The sequence below is a fragment of the Bufo gargarizans genome, chromosome 10 (genome assembly GCF_014858855.1).
Source record: "Bufo gargarizans isolate SCDJY-AF-19 chromosome 10, ASM1485885v1, whole genome shotgun sequence".
NCBI classification, from domain to species: domain Eukaryota; kingdom Metazoa; phylum Chordata; class Amphibia; order Anura; family Bufonidae; genus Bufo; species Bufo gargarizans.
This window is the reverse complement of record NC_058089.1, coordinates 19,981,357-19,997,474: the sequence shown is the minus strand read 5'-3', so window position 1 is coordinate 19,997,474 and position 16,118 is coordinate 19,981,357. Positions and strand designations below refer to the sequence as shown.

The 16,118-nt window shown below is 45.1% G+C and overlaps 1 protein-coding gene across 7 annotated transcripts in view; it reads right to left on the bottom strand.

Annotated features, from left to right (window-relative positions):
* The window catches only part of DGKZ (diacylglycerol kinase zeta), a 181,889-nt gene that overhangs the window by 33,403 nt on the left and 132,368 nt on the right, over window positions 1–16,118 (bottom strand). For all 7 annotated transcript variants that reach the window (XM_044269558.1, XM_044269560.1, XM_044269561.1 and 4 more), the window contains 7 exons: window positions 15,221–15,334; window positions 13,787–13,927; window positions 13,299–13,377; window positions 4,024–4,079; window positions 3,874–3,936; window positions 2,305–2,378; window positions 642–753 (listed from right to left, as the gene is read on the bottom strand). In XM_044269558.1, coding sequence (XP_044125493.1) covers window positions 642–753; window positions 2,305–2,378; window positions 3,874–3,936; window positions 4,024–4,079; window positions 13,299–13,377; window positions 13,787–13,927; window positions 15,221–15,334 — 639 coding nt within the window. The remainder of the gene's footprint in view (window positions 1–641; window positions 754–2,304; window positions 2,379–3,873; window positions 3,937–4,023; window positions 4,080–13,298; window positions 13,378–13,786; window positions 13,928–15,220; window positions 15,335–16,118) is intronic.

Here is a 16,118-nt window from a genome sequence, read left to right as displayed (position 1 = left end):
TGGTCACTGATTTGTTTTGTTTGTTTTTGAATGTCAGAAATGTATATTTGTGAATGTTGAGATGTTATATTGGTTTCACTGGTAAAAATAAATAATTGAAATGGGTATATATTTGTTTTTTGTTAAGTTGCCTAATAATTATGCACAGTAATAGTCACCTGCACACACAGATATCCCCCTAAAATAGCTAAAACTAAAAACAAACTAAAAACTACTTCCAAAAATATTCAGCTTTGATATTAATGAGTTTTTTGGGTTCATTGAGAACATGGTTGTTGTTCAATAATAAAATGAATCCTCAAAAATAGAACTTGCCTAATAATTCTGCACTCCCTGTATGGTGTTATCAGACCAAGCAGAAGCATGCCAGCCTCTGACTACACAAGACAGCGCTGCCACCTTGTGGATGGAAATGCAATGACATTCAAATTAGGGTGGAATTGAGTTCCTGCCATAACATTATAACAGTGTAACCTCATGCCACGGAATGTATGCTGCCACAACAATGACATGCTGACTGTATACACTGCATGCAGAACCTATATGAAAGAGATAAAGAAAAAAAAAAAAAGCACCACAGGGGGAAAAAAAAAAAAAAAAAACAGAGCAGGGGCGATTGTCGCAAAAGATAGTTACAGTACCAATGATGCCATAGTGAAGCCAATCACTTCAATACATCCGTCATCATGCCTCTGAGGTTCAAAGTCATGGTGCTCACCAGGGTTGCCCCATGGCATAGTGCCAGCACAGTACCTATGCAGAACAAAAAAAAACACAATAGATCAGATTCCATGACAACTATGGCTCTGCTCACATAACATTTAAAGCTTACGATGGAGGACGATGTGAGAGGATACGTTTAACTTAGACGAAAAGCTGCAACGTACTCCACTGTATGGGCATACAGTGGGGTATGCCGCTAATAAGCTCCCCTTGTTGTATAAAAAAAACCCCCAAAAAACAGCATGGATACTTTTTAGGCTACTTTCACACTTGCGGCAGTGTGATCCGGCGTGCAGTTCCGTCGTCGGAACTGGCCGCCGGATCCGCCGATCTGCTGCTGCCTGAAAGCATTTGTGAGACGGATCCGGATGCGGCTCCGTCTCACAAATGCATTGCAAGGACGGATCCGTCTCTCCGCTTGTCATGCGGACCGACGGATCCGTCTTGTACATTTTTCGCATTTTTACCGATCTGCGCATGCGCATGCCGGAACGACGGATCCGGCATTCCGGTATTCTGAATGCCGGATCCGGCGCTAATACATTCCTATGGGAAAAAATGCCGGATCCGGCGTTCAGGCATGTCTTCAGTTTTTTTCGCTGGAGAAAAAACCGTAGCATGCTACGGTTTTCTCTTTTGCCTGATCAGTCAAAACGACTGAACTGAAGACATCCTGATGCAAACTGAACGGATTACTCTCCATTCAGAATGCATGGGGATATGCCTGATCAGTTATTTTCCGGTATAGAGCCCCTGTGACGGAACTCTATGCCGGAAAAGAAAAACGCTAGTGTGAAAGTACCCTTACCTTTGTATGTACTAGTGCTCCATAAAAAAAACCATAACACTATATACTGACATAGATCGGCCTGATGGAGGCCAAGAAGACGCCGTTTTCTCCATAGGCTCCAAACATGATACTTAATCTGACCATAGAATTCCTCCCTTTTTATATAAATATCAGGGTGCCTCCTTACAAAATGACAGCCCCATGGAGGCACAGTATGGGACTATCGCAGTCTATGGGCTCTATATTATGGATCCAGACAGCACAGATCAGTAAAGGATGAGAACAGAACGGATGGCAGAGATGAGTGAATGTCATATTTTGAAATTCGTTCACGCTTCGTTTACTGGTAAAAGCAGAATTGCGTTATGGGTTCCGTTACCATGGACCATAACGTGATTCTATGACGGAATGCATAATGGAATACCTTTAGAGGCAGTTATTCATTCCGTCATAGTAGAAGTCTATGGGCTGCATAATGGATCCGTGCCGTTTCTGTTATGCAGGAGAGGACTCCCCTGCATAATGGAAACGAGACGGATCCGTTTTTCAGCCCATAGACTTCCATTAGGATGGAATGAATAACGGAATTCCTCTAAAGGCATTCCGTCATGCATTCAGTAATAGAATTGCGTTATGGTCCGTGGTAATGGAATCCATAACGCAATTCTGCTTTTACCAGTAAACGAAGTGTGAACGAATTTCTTAAGCAGAAACTCGCTCATCTCTCATGGCAGTAAACAGAATTCTGAGAAAACATTTAGAAAAACCCGCTCTGCGCGGTCACTACTCACCGAGGGATGTTTAGAAACACCAAGCACTGTAACTTCAGCTCCTGAATTTTAGCTGTCAGGTCGGTGCCGTCACACTGGAAACGCAGAAAAAGCGAAGAGAATAAAAAATAAATAAAAAAATCGGATAAATATAATAATTTGGCTAAATGGAGCAAGTATCTGCAAAAGAAAAGGAGAAACAATTTCTCTCCATTAAATATAATTAGCATTGTCCGAGGGAACAGTACGGCCTCAGTACTCTCAATACCACGAGGGTCCGGCATTCAGGGCCAGGGAACACACTGACACTTAACATAATAACAGAAAAGTAGTTTTGTCTGAAAATTTTAAAAAGTAGGGTAAAAAGAGATTTTTGTGATTATATCACCATTCATTGCCATAATGATCAATTTGTGGTACCTACGTTCCCCTGTAAGTGTGCGTCCACTTTGGAACACATATATACAGTTTACATGGTCAATTCTACATAAAACTGTGAATATCTTTATAAATAAATTGTATTATTTATCATGCACTATAAGTTACAGCCTCTATAGTACTCCAGAGCTGCACTCACTATTCTGCTGGTTGCTGGAAACAGTCAAATTGTTTATTGGACAGACACAACCCTAAGGCTACATTCACACGACCATATCTGTTTTGCGGTCTGCAAAAAAAAGGGATGATGTCCGTATTTTCGGACTTATTGAAATGAATGGGTCCGCATCTTATCCGCAAAACCAAAAAAACGGAACGGACATGGAAACAAAATACGTTTGTGTCAATGTAGCCTACGATTCATTGGGACGGTTAGTTATTCCAACATAAGGCTGAAAATCATCAGATCAAGTTCAGCCTTTGAAAACTTTGATTGCAGCTCTGGAGTATAATACCAGATATAACTCAGGATCAGTACAGGATAAGTAATGTATGTACACAGTGACTCCACCAGCAGAATAGTGAGTGCAGCTCTGGAGTATAATACAGGATGTAACTCAGGATCAGTACAGGATAAGTCATGTATGTACACAGTGACTGCACCAGCAGAATAGTGAGTGCAGCTCTGGAGTATAATACAGGATGTAACTCAGGATCAGTACAGGATAAGTCATGTATGTACACAGTGACTGCACCAGCAGAATAGCGAGTGCAGCTCTGGAGTATAATACAGGATGTAACTCAGGATCAGTACAGGATAAGTCATGTATGTACACAGTGACTGCACCAGCAGAATAGTGAGTGCAGCTCTGGAGTATAGTACAGGTTGTAACTCAGGATCAGTACAGGAGTGCAGCTCTGGAGTATAATACAGGATGTAACTCAGGATCAGTACAGGATAAGTAATGTATGTACACAGTGACTGCACCAGCAGAATAGTGAGTGCAGCTCTGGAGTATAATACAGGATGTAACTCAGGATCAGTACAGGATAAGTCATGTATGTACACAGTGACTGCACCAGCAGAATAGTGAGTGCAGCTCTGGAGTATAGTACAGGTTGTAATGTAGGATCACTACAGGATAAGTAATGTAATGTATGTTCACACTGGACCAACAGAACCAAAATATAAGTGATGATCAGGAGACTTACAACAACTCGGATGTGTTTGGCCAAATCTCGGGAGCTGCCAGTCAAAAAGTCTGAGAAGGCGGTCTGGGTAAGAAGACAAGAATGATTATTAAGTAACTACTAGCACAAAAAAAGAGTAACGCCATGAACCACATGAGAGGACACACTTACCCCAGCATAGAACATCTTATTGCGGAATCGGCTGTTAAATTTCTCAGGGTTAGCCTCTGATAAAAGAAAAACACACCAACCAGTCAAATTACATAGTTGGTTGTATAGAATAAACAAATATATATAGTAATTCAAGACACACAGCACAGTAGATAGTGTGTAATCCCATAGAGGAAAACGATTTAAAGAAGACCTGTCACCTGTCCTGACCTGTCTGTTGTAGTAACTACTTGCATCCCCATGTAATAACAATGGAGCCTCTATTCTTATGGCTCTATGTTGTGACATTCCTTTCTTATTTCTAATAGAAGTTATGAATTGCCATCAGCTTGCACTAAAAGGTACAGATGGGTGTTGGGGATGTGTCCCTGCACAGTCGGACACCAGCAGCACGACTAGAAAAAGTGAGACACCCGCTAATGGTAACACCCAGAGGCCCCTTTACTGCAGACTGCTGGCAATTTATTTGTAAACTTCTAGCAGGAATAATACAGGAATCGCCCAAAATAGAGACATAAAAATAGATGCTCCAGAATTGTTATTACATGGGGGATGCAAGTACAGTGCTGCCAAAAATTATTCATACCCCAGGCAAATTTTGACTTAAAGGGGTTCTGCACTTTCAATTAACTGATGATCTATCCTCTGGATAGATCATCAGCTTCTGATCGGCGGGGGTCCGACACCCGGGACCCCCGCCGATCAGCTGTTTGAGAAGGCAGCGGCGCGGCCTTCTCACTGTTTACCGCCACCCCGCCCACTGACGTCACGACTTGTATCAACTAGAGTGGGCGCGGCTAAGCTCTGTTTACCGCGGCCTGGCGGTAAACAGTGAGAAGGCAGCGGCGCTGCTGGAGCGCCGCTGTCTTCTCAAACAGCTGATCGGCGGGGGTCCCGGGTGTCGGACCCCCGCCGATCAGAAGCTGATGATCTATCCAGAGGATAGATCATCAGTTAATTGAAAGTGCAGAACCCCTTTAAAGTTACTTTTATTCAACCAGCAAGTAATTTTTTGACGGGAAATGACATAGGTGTCTCCCAAAAGATAATAAGACGATGCACAAGAGGCATTATTGTGGAAAAAAAAACATTTCTCAGCTTTTATTTACATTTGAACAAAAAGTGTCCATTCCAAAATTATTCATACCCTTCTCAATAATCAATAGAAAAGCCTTTATTGGCTATTACAGCAATCAGACGCTTCCTATAATTGCAGACCAGCTTTTTGCAGGTCTCCACAGGTATTTTTGCCCATTCATCTTTAGCAATGAGCTCCAAATCTTTCAGGTTGGAGGATCTTCTTGCCATCACCCTGACCTTTAGCTCCCTCCACAGATTCTCAAGTCTGGACTCTGGCTGGGCCCCTCCAAAACGTTAATGTTGTTGTCTGCTAACCATTTCTTCACCACTTTTGCTGTGTGCTTTGGGTCATTGTCCTGCTGAAATGTCCACTGGTGCCCAAGGCCACGTTTCTCTGTAGACTGCCTGATGTTGTCGTTGATAATCCTCATGTATTTGTCTTTTTTCATGGTGCCGTTTACTGTGATTAGGTTCCCTGGTCCATTGGCTGAAAAACACCCACAAAGCATTAGGTTCCCACCACCATGTTTGACAGTGGGGATGGTGTTCTTTGGGTTGAAGGCTTCTCCTTTTTTACGCCAAATGAAGGAAAGATCATTGTGACCAAACAATTCAATTTTTGCTTCATCTGACCATAACACAGAACACCAGAAGTCTTCTTCTTTGTCCAGATGAGCTTTTGCAAAGGCCAAGCGAGCTTTTGTGTGCCTTATCTGGAGAAGTGGCGTCCTCCTTGGTCTGCATCCGTGGAACCCAGAAGTGTGCACTGTCCGTTGGATTGTCTGCCTTGAGACATTGCCACCAGCAGAGCCCAGATTCCCCAGGACGGCCTTGGTGGTGATGTTATGGACTATTGATACAAAATGGATACTTGCTTGTTGAGCTAAGATGGTGGCCAGGCATTCAGCCAACACCTATAAACTAGAATCTTACTTTGTGTTTTTATCATGTGTTTCTTTGTGGTTTCTGTTCAGCTCAAGCAAGCAGCTACAAAGATAGAAGTAACGGTTTCACCCAGGGGGGAGGGAGAAGGAATTTCCTCTGGCCGTCAAGGTTACAGAAAAGTAGAGAGTTCATAGCCAATAGAAAATATATACTTTATCTTTCACCCCCCCTCCCACTCCCTCCTCTCATGAAACCCATGTTGTTTTCAGAAATAAACCAGAGATACTGATTAACTCCATGTAGTGAGTTGTCTGTCTGATCTCTCCGTGCACGTATCTTAATTAATTTGGAGCAGTACATCAAATCAAACTGGCAGCTTTGTCAGAACCAGAACAATTTTGGCACCCAACGTGGGGCTCGAGGATTGGACCCTCTGTTCCCGTACCCCCAGAGACCAGACGAGGAGAGGCGCACTAACGGACACCGGGATCGCAACCCGTGATATGAGGTAGGAAAATTGAGTCATCTTGCCTATAAAGTGTCCCCTGGTGTAGCCTCTTGGTGTTCGTCTGAGGGAGGGGTGCGGAAGCAGTCTGGGACGTCCTCGAGGGCATGAAAGTAAGAACCCCATATGTTTTCTTAAAGTCTTGATGTACTGTGTTGTGCCTATAAGTTGTGAAGACCCTGTTGACAAGTATCATTGACTGGAGACACGGAGTTCTCCTGTGTTCCTGTATCGGAGTTCAGCCCGGTGTCTGACTCAAATCTCCATAAAGGGGACGATCACAGATGGGTGGAGAGCGGTTCGCGGTAGCCCAGAGTGTGCTGACCGGAACTCAAAGGTCTTCACGTCCAGTGATTACTCTATGCAGAGGTCTTTAGGCAGCTTCAGTAGGTACGAGAGATAATGGGAAATGAGGAAAGTGTCCCGAAGGGTTACTGTTCACCTGAACAGTACGTGGCGGACAGGAGAGGCAAACGTTTCATAAAAGGATTAAGTAAGTTGGAGAAGAGTTAAAGGTGTCTGTAAAGGAGGCATCCTCATAAAAGGATTAAGTAAGTTGGAGAAGAGTTAAAGGTGTCTGTAAAGGAGGCATCCTATGTAGTGCTACCTGGCAAGTGTTGTTAAACGAGAAGAGAGGGAAGTTAGAAGATGATAAATTGACAGACATGGTCCGTGTGTGGTTGGACTGTAGTAAAGAATTTGAACAGACCGGGGGGAACTAAATTTTGATGAGAAAAGACAGAGATATTTCTGTAAGCCTGGTGTTGCATTGATACATGACTAGCCACCACCCTATAATGGCGCCGGGAAGAGAGCAGGTGGGTGGACCTGCAAAACATGTGGTCAACAGAATCCCTCCTCCCGTGATACGTGCCTTCCCTGTGGGGTTCCCCACCCACAAAACCACACCTTGGTAACTACTCCCCGGCACGTCCCATCACTTCCCGTGTTAGCTACAGCGCCATCTTGTCCCCAGGCAACGCCCATGAACGGACCTTTAATATCATTCGGTCCGGACCCCCCCGTCACTCCTATGTCACCCTTGCCCCTTCCTACTACCTTGTACCCGATGATAAACCCGGACGGTACATTCATGCTACCCCACTCACCTGCCACCCTTACTCCTATAATGGTAGGGGGGCAACCTGATGAAGCAGAACAGGGGGATGCAGACGGTGCTGCAGAATCCACAATGGGCATACAAAATGCACCGGGTAATATGCAGACTCCTTCGCGGGGTACCCCGACAGACTACGGGGATCCGCCAACTTTACCCCTGGCACCACAGTGGACTGTACCCATGACCGTGCGCCCATCACGACGTTCACAAGATCAAATACTGCAGGGTCAGATTACAGAGTTACAAAAGAACTTACAGAAAATTGAGCAGGGAAACCTTGAGACACTGAAAGAAGCCCTAGCACTTAACCGGCCACAGGGACCACCAAAATATGTGTCTTTCACCCCACAACAGTTATTCACCATAGTGAATTTACTGCCTGACCCTGAGACCCATCCCATGCCCTTTTTCAGGAAACTGTCCCAAGTGCATCAAACCTATGGGTGCACATGGTCGGACCTGCAAAGTATAGTGGAAAACAAGACAGGTGAATACTCCTCACTGATAATGGATCAAATCCACATCCCTGAACTTAAAGGTGCTAACTTTGACCCCCAAGATCATGAGTCTGGAGAATTCTTTATAGAACAACTACAGAAATGGACAAAAGCTAAATTTGCAGATCATTCCATGCAGATCATTTCACCACACTGCAGGACAGCTGCGGGGGATCAGTTGACCCCCACCTTTTTTCTTTTCACAGAAATGTTGGTTTCTGCTGTGTTAGTTTAAGCTCCTCTTTCTGATAAGAAACTGTCTCGCTTCTTGGTCTTTGTGATTTTCACTCAAATTATGTGACACCCACGGCTGCCGGATGTCTGACAATAAAATTCTGCACTGATTCATATGAGCGAGGGGATTCGCTGCAAACCATTTTGCACCTCATCCCCAATACTCTCTGGGCCAGAGGACCCCAGGATATTGGATACCTCAGTGTCCCACCAGTCACTGTGACCCTGAAGGACCCCAAAGTCCTACCATACAAAGAGACTGGACCCAGTAGCCAGAGAAGCCCCTTCCTGTGTCAGAGCTATCCCTGCTGCCAGCTCTCTTCTAAACGTCACATCTGACGTTGTGCTGGGTCATCCCCTCACTATTCTGGCTCCCCATGACATTTCTGCCATCCTCCAGCAGACTCAACCTAAACACCTCACTGCACAGCGCCACCTCCGGCTTCAGTGTAGTTTGCTTCTGCCAGATAATGTCACGATTCAGAGGTGCCACATCCTCCATCCTGCTGCACTCCTTCCTCTTCCAAGGGGGGAGTATAATGGAGATTCTGAAGATTTTATTGATCTACAGGCACACTCGAGCTGACACCTCTGAAGCCAGAGGAAACGCCCTAGCTGACCAAGCTGCGAAGGAAGCAGCAGTGAAAGAGGAAAGAGTCCAGTCAGACCAGATTATGATAACACAGGAAGACCTGGGACAAGAAGAAATCACATGGGACCTCCTGAAACAAATACAGAAACAGGTACACGCCACAAGAAAAATTGGATTGGCTAAAAGAGTCAGCCCAAGAAGAGAAAGAATCTGGACTGTGGACCCAAGGAAGGAGAGCATCTCTGCCCAAAGCTCTCTATCCTCTGATAGCTTCAATAGCTCATGGGCCCACCCATCAATCTAAGACCATCATGAAAGAACTAATAGACAATGGCCCCAGGTATAACCCCTGTCCTGGTGAGGCATACTCAGTCTTGCCTCATCTGTGCGCAGTGCAACCCGGGAAGACCTGAGCCTACACCAACCAAATGTCTCCCCAAAGCCCAGTACCCGTTCCAACGGATTCAAATTGACCACATCCAGATGCCAATGTGCCAAGGGTTTCAATATGTGCTAGTAGTGATAGACTTGTTCTCTGGGTGGCCAGAAGCCTACCCCGTCCGAAACCAGACAGCAACCACTACTGCAAAAAAACTGATGCAGGAGCTTGTCTGTAGGTTCGGAGTACCTGAGGTCATTGAGAGTGATCAGGGCCCAGCATTCACTGCTAGAGTAACCCAAGAAGTCTGGAAGATGGTAGGGTCACACTTAGCCTATCACACACCCTACAGACCCCAAAGCGGCGACAAAGTCAAACGACTGAACGGGGTACTGAAGTCCAAGATGCTGAAAATGACTGGGGAGACAGGGCTCAGTTGGGTACAATGCCTGCCAATAGCACTATTTTCAGTTAGACACACCCCTAGGCCTCCACACCAAATTTTGTTTAGGACACGGCCTAGGATGGGACAGTACTTCCCACAGCAATTGCAAATGCATTATGAATCTGTTGCTAAATATGTGATTGCCCATAGTAAACAATTGTCTAATATATGTGCACAAGTTTTCTCTTCCATTCCAGATCCTGACTCCCTAGAGGGAATACACACTCTCAAACCTGGAGAGTGGGTGGTGGTCAAGAAACACGTCAGAAACGCCCTCGAACCACGATACAAGGGGCCTTACCAGGTGTTGCTGACTACCCCGACCTCTGTGAAACTCGATGGAGGCTTACCTGGATCCACACCTCACATTGTAAAAGAGTAAAGGCTGTCCCGACGACCCTGGAACAATAAGCCATGAGGATTCACATACTGATCATGACTTTGACAGTGGGCATATCTGCAGTGTTCACGCCACTGGGTGATGAATGGGACAATTCACTGACACGGCACCATCAAATTCTAGTCCAGGGGTTGAGACACTCAGATTGTTGGATCTGTACCCACAGTCCCGTGAGTTCAACCAGTATGCCTTATGTTGCAATTCCCTTGGAACTTTCTGAACTGATTGACCTGTCTAATTCTACCATATTTCTCACTAGCATACACCAAGTTAAATCCAGTACAAACAAGGACAGGGAAGTAGCCTTACCTGTTGCAGGGTGGGCAGATGCCCCATGGCTCATGATAAACAGATCAGGCCCCTCGGTAGATTATAGCTCTACTCCTTGGCAAGAGGGACACTGGGCTAATGTCACATGTTTTCCTAGCTGGACACACTGTTATTGTCTCCAAGTACAAACCAAAGGTATGACATTTAGTCCACACATACACTCAGGTTGCAATGATTCAAAAACAGACAGCCACGTGCAGTGTATTGGTGTAGATGCTGAGAACGGAAAGGATCTGCCCTGTAACAACCGTACTGTACAGGATCTCCTGACAGGTATATTAGCTAACGACACCGAAAGTCAGTCAAAAGGATATGAGTTGGCGAAAGGGACACAATTAGCCAAACTAATTACCCGATTATTCAATAGCACAGAAGTTCCAGAAGATATATACTTAGTTTGTGGACACAAAGTGTACAAATGGTTATCCCAGAATGTCACAGGACTGTGCACCATCGCCAGGCTTACTCCTGCCACCTTTATAGTACCACACTCTGAAATTGGCATAAATGCAGTACCTAAACACACCTTGTATCATAGGGCCAAAGATAACACACCCAGACCAAATGGCAAGCCACATGTAGTAGAGATGAGCATTACCAACAAAATTGTTAGTTCCATCTTCATATATCCCATGATAGCGCAGATGTGGGATCATCTGGTAGTAGCAACAGACCTGGATGACCAAATATGGGAAGAGATGAGACTTATGAATACCTCAAACATTGTGCAAAACCAGTTAATCATTGTCACCAACCAACACACATTAGTTCTAGATTATGTTACAGCTAAAGATGGAGGTATGTGCCAGGTTGTGGGACCCTCTTGTTGCCATTACATAGACCCGCAGGGTAATTTGCAAGTTAAGGTGGGTATAGAGAAAATGGCGGATTTAAGAGATAAATGGCTGGACGCGCATAAAGCTGGTAAAGATACATGGTGGTCTGATACCTTCTCTTCCCTTAACCCCAATAACTGGTTCAAAGGTATTGGGGGTTGGCTCATGGGAATTGTCCAGGTAATATTGCAGGTAGCCCTAATAATACTGGTGATATATGTAGTGATTAAGCTCGTTCTTATTTGTGTGACCCGCTTTTCAAAGAATGAAGAAAACTGATGAACGAACTATTATGCTCCTCTACGATGAGGAAGGACAGAAGGAAACATCGTTCAACACAGCTCCCCCTCCTCACAATGATGCCTGGCTGAGATAGGGTGAGATGAATGCCAGGGTATTACCACAAGTCCGAGCAACCGGGAGCCTACCTATAAGGGGTAGGTTGTCGCCACTGCGGGTGAAGAGGATACGAATGGTATGCCCAGGGGATTCGCTAGGAGAAGGGAAAGTCTACAATCAAGTCTCCAAGGGGGGACTGTTATGGACTATTGATACAAAATGGATACTTGCTTGTTGAGCTAAGATGGTGGCCAGGCATTCAGCCAACACCTATAAACTAGAATCTTACTTTGTGTTTTTATCATGTGTTTCTTTGTGGTTTCTGTTCAGCTCAAGCAAGCAGCTACAAAGATAGAAGTAACGGTTTCACCCAGGGGGGAGGGAGAAGGAATTTCCTCTGGCCGTCAAGGTTACAGAAAAGTAGAGAGTTCATAGCCAATAGAAAATATATACTTTATCTTTCACCCCCCCTCCCACTCCCTCCTCTCATGAAACCCATGTTGTTTTCAGAAATAAACCAGAGATACTGATTAACTCCATGTAGTGAGTTGTCTGTCTGATCTCTCCGTGCACGTATCTTAATTAATTTGGAGCAGTACATCAAATCAAACTGGCAGCTTTGTCAGAACCAGAACAGTGATCCTTGGATTCTTTTTCACCTCTCTAACTATCCTCCTGGCCAGCACAGGTGTCACTTTTGGCTTCCGACCACGTCCTCTGAGATTTTCCACAGTGCCGAACATCTTGTATTTTTTTGCTCAAATGTAAATGAAGGCTGAGAAATGTTTTTTTTCCACAATAATGCCTCTTATACATCGTCGTATTATCTTTTGGGAGACACCTATGTCATTTCCCGTCAAAACATTACTTGCTGGTTGAATAAAAGTAACTAAGTCAAAATTTGCCAGGGGTATGAATAATTATGGGCAGAACTGTAGTTACGAAAACTGACATGTCAGGAGAGGGGACGGGTCCTCTTTAATGGAGGTTTCCAAACACGAACACTGTCTCTGTCATTTTTCTTTGTTCTCTAATTCTTATCATTTGCAAATTCACACTAAAACAAAATACGAGAATGGGTTCCCTATTTAGCTGCGGTCGCTTTGATATATAGGTAATTATGTATAGTCATAGATTACGGGGCGGCTATGGTGATTGTTTGGGTTGGCATGTCCCCACAGACCCCTGTGGTGACATCAGTCACTGGCAGAGTTGATCTGGGTTTGCAAAGAGCCAGAAGCCCTGCCATGGCGGGAGGGGGGCACACTGTGCTTACGCACTGCCTCTGATAAGTAAATAGCACTGACTGAGGACTATGTAGACCACAAATAAGAGGACGGAAGCAGTTGTAAACAGCCACAGACCCTACCTGCTCTTGCTAGACACGTTAGGTTTACACCTGTGCTGTACACATATAATGGTGCAGGTTTAAAGCCCAGGACCAAGAATCATGTTTCCCAACCAGGGAAGTCTGGGCTTCCTAGGAAAACAGCTATCACAGTAGACCATGCGATAGATGTAGGTGTTTGAAGGACGAGAATTTTTGTAGGGGTTTTCCTCCATGGTGGAAAGGTTGGGTCTACACAAAATCTTAAACTGCAATATATTGTCTAGACAATGTACGAGACTTTACCTCTGGACTCATGGAATTCCAAAGTGACTCGAGCGTCAAATCCCAGGCTGAAATAGTTATTGAAGACATCTAGAGGCAGCTGAAGGAAGAAAGGCAGATATTAAAACCAACTTTTTCGTCTTAAAGGGGTATTCCAGGATTTTAATATATTAGATCATATCTAATTGGTGGGGACCAGCTGTTTTAGAGTGGCTCCAGACAGAGCTGGTTACTGCAGTGCTGCTCCTGTTGACGTCAATGGGAGCAGCGCTGCAGTAACCAGTTCTGTCCAATACACAATGGACGACGCTGTGGTTCTGGTACCGCAGCTACACTGAAACAGCTGACTAGCCGGGGTGCGGGGTGTCGCACCCCTGCCGATCATATACTGCTGGCCTTTAAAATCCTGGGACACCCCTTTAATTCTTGATCATATATTATTCCTATAGGCTCATTTCTAAAAACACTGTCTTTATGTAAAGTTGTTCCGTCGCTGTGTCATCACTCACTTTATCGGTTGCTCCTTCGCCTCGGTCCTCTTCAAAGGCCTCGAGGTTTCGCTCCACTTCTAAGTTCCACCTGTCCAACTGGACCACGGATCCTTCCTCCACGTGGCTAAGAATTTTAGAGAGGGGCTCATCTGTGTAACCCTAGGAGAACAGAAGCACAGACAGGACAAATGAGCAGATGATGGAATCGGCCGATGAGAGTCATGGAAAGTCCGTTCTGGGGGATCACACCTCGTTGTGGTAAGTGGGCTCGAGGTCCTTTCTGGCCCATAGGAGAATGTAGGATAGCGCCCCATTCTTGCAAGGAGAATGCTGAATAGCAAAGAGTGGCATAAAACAGTTCAAGAGAGAATCTACTAGTGGAGTCACGATTAGGGCTCATCCACACGATCACGATCGGCCCAGGAAACACAGACCCTGTGTCAGCCACATTTCGCGGAGCCGAATCCCGTTTCCCTGGCCCAAATTTACTGATGGTAGTTTATCGTACAGTCAGTCTCTATCTGAACGTGGGTCTATTGCAGTGTATTCACATGATGATGTGAGTACACTTCAATAGCCCTGGGATCAAATAGGAACTGTCTGTATCATAATTTACTACGATACAGTCAGCTCGGGTCAGGGGAGCTGCGGCCTACACGGACTGCCGTGTTTCTCATGCCGATCAGAGTCATGTGCATGAGCCCATTGGCTGTAAGACATCATGGTGCACTACACGTAACCAGCACCTTATAGAACCCTTACTTGTGTGCATTCAGAATACTAAACATCCATCCATCTCATGGATGATAGGTGTGTTAGTGGATGCTCCTGTGCAGTCTCTATCATGTATCCTTGGGGGCTGGTTGCATCCTGGCATGCACTAACATTTTTACCACTAATTACGGAATTTTTTATGTCTTTTCAGCATTCTGCAGTTCTATCTGTAAGTTAACCCGGCAGCACCACCACAGGGGAACTGGAACATTACACAATTCCCATAAATCCGTACATGTATGGCGGATGCTGTGGCTTTAAACGTGGCACCCTCTCAGGAGCTGAGTCATAGCTGGTGGGTGCATGCTGTTTCACACAGCAGACATCATTATCAGATAAAACTTTGATCATGGAAGTTTAACCCCTCAGATTCTGGGTCATCTGAGCAGTCATTTTGTGGGAGGCAGATCCATTTGGTGATGAGACCGCAGGAGATGTTCGCTTGCTATGCTTGCCTGGGTTGCTTTGTCTCCCAAAAATCTGTATAAAAATTGATTAAAAATACATACATATCCCAAAATCGCATCAATGGAAATTACAACTCGCCCACAATTTTTGCATTTCCGTTATATGTATAAAGGAGGTATGCCAAAACCTTTAGACATCTATGGAATACCCTATGGCTATGCCCTTTAAAGATGGCACTGCTGTACATAGGTTAGTATGGAGAGGACTTACCCCACCCCAGTTGAGTGTTCTGGCAAGGTCATTCCCTGTGCCGAGAGGGAGGACGGCAACGGGTGGAGGAGGAAAAAGGTGCAGCTGATCCAGCACAGAGAGAATCCAGCCAACCTGTGGAAATACAAAACATTTTATTATACTGCAAATTCTGAAAAGTGCGGACAAGCTAATAACAATGATATTACATCATGTGATTTTGGACACGCAGCCCGCTTGTGGCTATGGTAATGCTGTTGTGTAGTCCAGGTTTATTAATGAAAGTGCAAACAGGATGGGAACACTGCAGATTGTTTCCTTGCAGGTTTGTGCTGCAGGCTTACAGAACCAGAAAAATAGATGAGATTTCAACAAATCGTGTCAACATGCTATTAAAAAAACCTCTGAAGTGTGAACTAACCTGCGGTGCGGATTTTAAATCTGCACTGTGTTAATCTGTGCTGCACAATCGCTGTCTTTGCAATGCATAGCATCCACAGTAATTTCAAAGCGAAATCCGCAGCGGCAAGTCCTGCGTGGCCTTACCTTAAAGGGCATCTGTCAGCAGATTTGTACCTAAGACACTGTCTGACCTGTTACATGTGCGCTTGGCTGAAGGCGTCTGTGTTGGTCCCATGTTCATATGTGCCCGCATTGCTGAGAAATGGGTTTTAAAATATGCTAATGAGCCGATGGCGTTAACGTTACTCCTAGAGGCTCTGCTCTCTCTGCAGCTGCCGTGCCCTCTGCACTTTCACTGACACGGCCAGGCAGGCGTGATAACGTTTAAACTGCCTGGCCCTGTCAATCAAAGTGCAGAGGGCGCATCAGTTGCAGAGCCGCTAGGTGTAATGGCAACGCCCCCGTTGCTCCTAGAGGCTCATTTGCATATATTAAAACTTCATTTTTCTCAGCAATG